At 50.4% G+C, this 5,579-nt stretch overlaps 1 protein-coding gene across 2 annotated transcripts; it reads left to right on the top strand.

The window, feature by feature from the left end:
• Positions 1–232: 232 nt before the first annotated feature.
• Positions 233–2,351, top strand: LOC100274629 (uncharacterized). Of its 2 annotated transcripts, XM_008652934.4 has the most exons (2): positions 233–1,268; positions 1,698–2,351. In XM_008652934.4, the coding sequence occupies exons 1-2, from the start codon at positions 840–842 to the stop codon at positions 1,728–1,730; spliced, it is 462 nt and encodes a 153-aa protein (XP_008651156.1). In that variant the 5' UTR covers positions 233–839; the 3' UTR covers positions 1,731–2,351.
• The last annotated feature ends 3,228 nt before the right edge of the window (positions 2,352–5,579 follow it).

The following is a 5,579-nucleotide window of genomic DNA, read 5'->3' as shown; positions in this document are numbered from 1 at the left end:
ATTAAAATTGTGGGGCTGAGATCCTATAGAGTTAACACTTCTCCAAAGAAGCATTTCTACGGAGAGGCAAGAGCTCATGCATCCCTAGCTCATCATCATCCAGTTCCCTGCCTGAACATCCAACTATCCAAGGCGCCCCAACAACAGATAAAAAAAAACTCGCAGCGCCATGCCTAGCCAGCACCCTACACGGCAGATCTAGATGCTACCCCTCTCGTGCCTTCACGCGCGTCCATCCAAACTGCTACATCCGGCGAGGCCCGTCCGTCCATGATCATGCATTCGCGGCTTCGCCCGCGGTTGCCCATCCGGCCATCCCCGCCCACGCTTGCTCGCTTCCCTCGTACTCTACCGGTCGGCCTCCCAGGCTCTCCCACTATATATCGTGCCCCGTCCCCGGACCAAACGAGAGATAAGCTTGCTCCACGCTCCATCACTCTCCTCACTAGTCACAAGTACACCCACTGGCCAGTGGCTACACGAGCTGAGCTATCTCCGCTAGCAGCTCGCTCACAAGTCACACCCACGCCCAGAGTGTTCTAGCTACACCCTAGCTCCGGTCTTCTTCTTTTTCTTTTTTGAAAGGCGCCACCTTGGCGCGGCCTTCCTCCTAGATCGAGTCCAGGCGCGCGGTGCGAGAGGGTTCCAGCACCCGCAGGCTGCTTCCCACAACCCCATTCCACCCTTGGAGGTGGCCACTGGGCCGGCCGGCCGCACCTAACTCCGGTCTTGATCTCATAGCTTGATAAGTAACAACGACGGGCGTAAGAGCTCAGAGAGGTGGGAGCTAGGGAGAGGAACAAAAGAAACCAGCGCGCTTGTGCGTCGTGTGGCGATGCATGGCATGTGTTGACATGTACAACCCAGAGCACCATCATCAGCACCAGCCAGCGCCGCCGTCCTTCATGGCGCCGCGGATGTCCTTCTCCAGCGACTTCGCGGTGGAGCCGCCGCCCCCGGCCGCGGCGCGCGGGGGCGGGGACGCCGACTTCGAATTCTCCGTCGGCAGCCACCCGATGATGGCCGCCGACCAGCTCTTCTCCAAGGGCCGCCTCCTGCCGCTCCGGGAGGCGCCGCAGCAGGCCGCCGGCGGGAGGCCCGTGACTCTGCGCGACGAGCTGCGCGCCGACGAGCGCCACGGCCGCGCCCCCCGCGCGACCAACATCCGGTGGAAGGAGCTGCTCGGGCTCAAGAAGGCGCCCAAGAAGCAGCAGGCCGCCGCCGCCGCCGCCGAAGCTGCCGCCGGCGCGTCCACCGACGCCCACATGGTAGGTCACTAACGCTAGCTAGAAGCTCGGGTGTATATACATCTTCGTGTTCACTTATTTCCTCGCATCACTCAGTCCATCCAAGTGCCCATCTGGGTATATAACTATATATATAGTGCATTGTTCCGCACTTCCGCTACCGGCCCTTGGCGTTTTTATCAATCGTGTGGTTGAAAGTTGAAACTACCTGCAACTGCAACTCTGGGCATATAGAGCCATAGAGTATGTACTCGCAATATTGCTGCATCCAATATCCAAGATTTCTCCGTGCTAACTGGGGAGCTGAGCTTCTTCAGTAAAGAGCTAGCGCCAGATTGCACATATTTCTCACACAAGTATTTGAATTCAATGTCCTTTCTCCTCACAATCAATGGAACGGCATGCAGTTGAGAGTTGACAACAATGTATATATATGCCACATTCTCGCAGGATCTTGGAGGCCAGGGAAGCACGAGAGGCTGAAGCATCAAGATCAGCTTGTGACTAGCTAGCTAGCAGTGAGCGGCGAAGCAAGTACTGCATGGTCATTGGGTGGTACAAAGCGCGCGTGCCTTTTCAGCCGGCTGCTCATCATCTGATATTGGGGGGGGGGGGGGGGGGGGGGGGGGGTTGATTTGGCATCTCATCGAGCTACCTAGCTAGCTGATCCATATCTCGATCATGTCAGTGGCTTAGCCTACCGCCGGAGACGAAGCTGCTACATACGGCCGGAGAAGAAGACGTCTCTGGTGGCTCATCACAGTCACACCGATGTGCATTTCCCTTTTACCTATTTGCCGCATCTTGTTCCCTTCTTTTATTTATTATTTATTCTGGGTGTATAAGGGGAATTTTTTTTTGTCATTTGTTTCTTGATAGTAGTAGTTCGTTGGCCGAGTTATTAGTAGATGCATGTCCAACCATCCATGGCTGCAGGCTGCTGCAGCTAGCTTTGTTGCATTGTAGTAATGGTCGTCGCGTGCGGTGTAGCAGCAGTCAGTCAGTAGTAGTCAAAATTAAAACTCCGCTAGCTGGTGTGGTGACTGGTGCGTGCCTATCTCTGATTGTTTTGAAAAGGGCCAGTATATTTCCCCTTTAATTTCACATGGTGTGGTCCCTGGTGTACGTGTTGTTTAGCTGCTCTGTTCCCATGCTTGTCTGCTTTTGGCACGGCCGCCCGCCCCTCATCAGCTCACCTCACTCCACAAAGCGTTTGCTTTTGTGGCTACTAGGTGTATTGTGATCATGAGTAAGTAGCTAGCTTTTGAGTTCGCTCGAGATTATGTCCTGAATTTCGCGGGAAACATGACGATGATGATGTTTTTTATATATAAAAAAAATCTGCAAAACTACTTATTACACATGACTCTGCGCATCTGCGATCGATTTGTTACAAAATGCATGGCCACGCCGTCAGTTATTACATAATATTTCTCCGGCGGGTACGTACTAGGTGTGCTTGTTTCTAGTAGCTAGTGCTAGGGGGTGTTTGGTTTCTAGGGACTAATATTTAGTTCCTTCATTTTATTCCATTTTAGTCTATAAATTGTCAAATATAGGAACTAAAATAAAATATAGTTTTAGTTTCTATATTTGACAATTTTGGAACTAAAATGGAATAAAATGTAGGAACTAAAAATTAGTCCTTAGAAACCAAACACCCCTTTATTATATAGCTACTGTACTTACTAGCTGTTGGGCATGCATGTGGTCAAAGCTGTGGTGGGCTGGTCGTCACCAAAGATTCAAACAAGAATGGAAAGTGTGCTGAGAGACCTTGGGGGCGCTTATCTGCTGCTAATCAAACCCGCCCGCGACCGGCATGCCGGCCTCTTTTATTTCTGTCCTCTTGCGCCGGCGCGGATCGGACGGAGGGGGCGGGCTCTGCGCCTCTGCCTCTGCCTCTGCAGCAGCCGCGGGCCCCGTCGCATCTCCCGTCCAGCACCAGCAGTCCTCTCCTCCTACCTGGTGATCACCGCCACAGTGCTCAAATTTATGAGGTGACTTAGCTGTCAATCTCGCCTCTGCCTCCGCAGCCCATCCCCGCCCCGCTGCCGCTGCCGCTGCGCTTGATCTCTGGCTGCCACCGGCCATGGCCACGGGACAAAAACAATTGCCCTGCGTCTGCATGCGCGCGAGGTGGCGGGGTCCAGCCGCTGCAGGCACAGCACTACAGCAGCCTGCAGACGCGGTCTCTCATCCGATTTGAAGGGGGACGGGGACGGGAGGCGGAGACGTGGAGTGGAGGGCAGCCGCGTGGCCCGGGCCGGGCAGACGAAGCAGAGACAAGCAAGGCAATGCTGCGGTGCTACTGCTGCCCTAGCCCTTTCTTGAGGCGATGAATGAATGAATGCCTAGGAGAGGAGAGGGAAAGGTCTTTCTTCGCTAGCTCTGCTGCGCAACGAAATTCAGAACTAGTAGGCCCAAATACAGGCGCCGGCTCAATGCTGCCCATTAGGTGGGTCATGCGGAGCCCAATTGGGAAAGACCGCACGACACCATCTGCTTCATGGGCCGTCGAGTAGCAAATCCACGTTTCGGACTGTTTGGCTTTGTTCCGATCGGCTAGAGATGGCAATGGCAAATCAAATTCCCACCAGTTTATTCGTTCCAGTACTTTCACGGACACTGCATGCTGACTGTAAAATCGCTATGTATTGTTGAGAAACCCTAATAAAGGGTTATGTAGGCAAATACCGAATATGCCCCTGAGGGCGATCACGTCTCTATATATAGAACCTGTACCCCCTCATATGGAATAGAGAAGAAAAAGAGGCCAGATGCCTAACTCTACATCGTGTCTCGTGTGTTTCCTCTGTCGTGCTTATGGGAAGGGAGACGTGTATTCTACAACTTCTTGCGCCTCTACTGCTGACGGGAGGGAAGGGAGCGGATCTAGTGATCCGTGGTAACGTAGTTCTCAACACGTTATCAGCACGCTCTACATCGACGTTACTGTGGGATCAGATCTGCGTCAACTCATCGTCAAGCCGGCAGGTCCTGGTCTAGCCGAACTGTCCTACGCGACAGCCCTCGATTCCTCTACGTAATCTAGTGGTATGAAATTTGAGATTGGATGTGTTATTTACTTTCCGATCTATGTTTGCGGAGAAAAATACGCTGGCAAAGTGAGTGCAGCAGATGCATGCGTGCATGCAGCGCTCCTTGATTGTCGAGTAAAAAAAAGTGGGCCCCATTTTTTTGACTAAGCGTGCGGCTGGGAAAAAAAAGAAACGGTTGCATGATGTCCTGTAGCGACGGAGAAAGCAGTTGAACCATGCATATTTCTTGCCCCATTATAGGTCACGATCAAAACAGTTGCATGCGTCCACTGCATGGCTGCATCTGCATGCAATACTATCTGAAAATGGCGGCTCAATAGAAAACGAAAAAGTGGATTAGATGTATTGTGCGCGCAGGAACAGATTCGTGGAAGGAGAGAAAAAAAAGGACCTTAATGTGCTTTACAATTTTTTTATAAATTGCGTTTGAATTTATACATGTTTTAATTTATATACATGTGCCATACTATTTTATTCTATTTTCTTGCTGAACATAACAAATAGAATAAAAATTTGTTTTACATTGCAGTTTCTACCTTAATCAATTATTTCCCGCAGTAAATAATTAGTAGAAAAATGTATGCTTGAATATGAGAAAATGCCTTTCATACACCTGATCTGCTTATGCTTTAATTCTAGTATTATATTTTTGCTTTATTTCTCGTAGTAGATATTTAGCAGAAAATTATTAAAATGCATGTAAAGACTATATGGTGTATACGTGAATCGCTCTAAATATTTATGATGTGTTGAGCTTTTGGACTCACGTCGAGCGATTAAATTGTATAGTGGGTACTCAGACACGTCGATCAGACTACGTTATTAATCGATCGAGTTATGGCATTGACTGAGCACTGGCTCCGCCCTGGCAACACGACGCAGTATTTGTGTCATACGAACTTGGCTGCGTCATTTGATTGCTATGTCGCACTCTCGCTTAATCGGACCACTCTCGTTGAGTCGGACCGCCATCATCGAGTCACGTATTTTCTGCACGCCCTATAGGCATTGTTTGTCTGTTGTGATCATCGAGCCACAATTGTGCCTATTGCGCATGTTTTATGGACTTGTACCCCGACTATTGAGTCACAATTGCGCCTGTTGCGCTTGTTACGAAAGCTTGTTGTGTTGCCGTAGCCCAGATGGCCACACACGCGTTGACGCCAGATACGTTAGAACTTGTACTCGCGTGGATTATGGTGGGTTGTTCAAGCCCCCTAAAGTCACATTATACGCAACCTTCGTAAACAATTTTGTTTGTCTATATATT

The sequence above is a fragment of the Zea mays genome, chromosome 7 (genome assembly GCF_902167145.1).
Source record: "Zea mays cultivar B73 chromosome 7, Zm-B73-REFERENCE-NAM-5.0, whole genome shotgun sequence".
Taxonomy (NCBI): domain Eukaryota; kingdom Viridiplantae; phylum Streptophyta; class Magnoliopsida; order Poales; family Poaceae; genus Zea; species Zea mays.
This window is presented reverse-complemented; position numbering and strand designations above follow the sequence as displayed.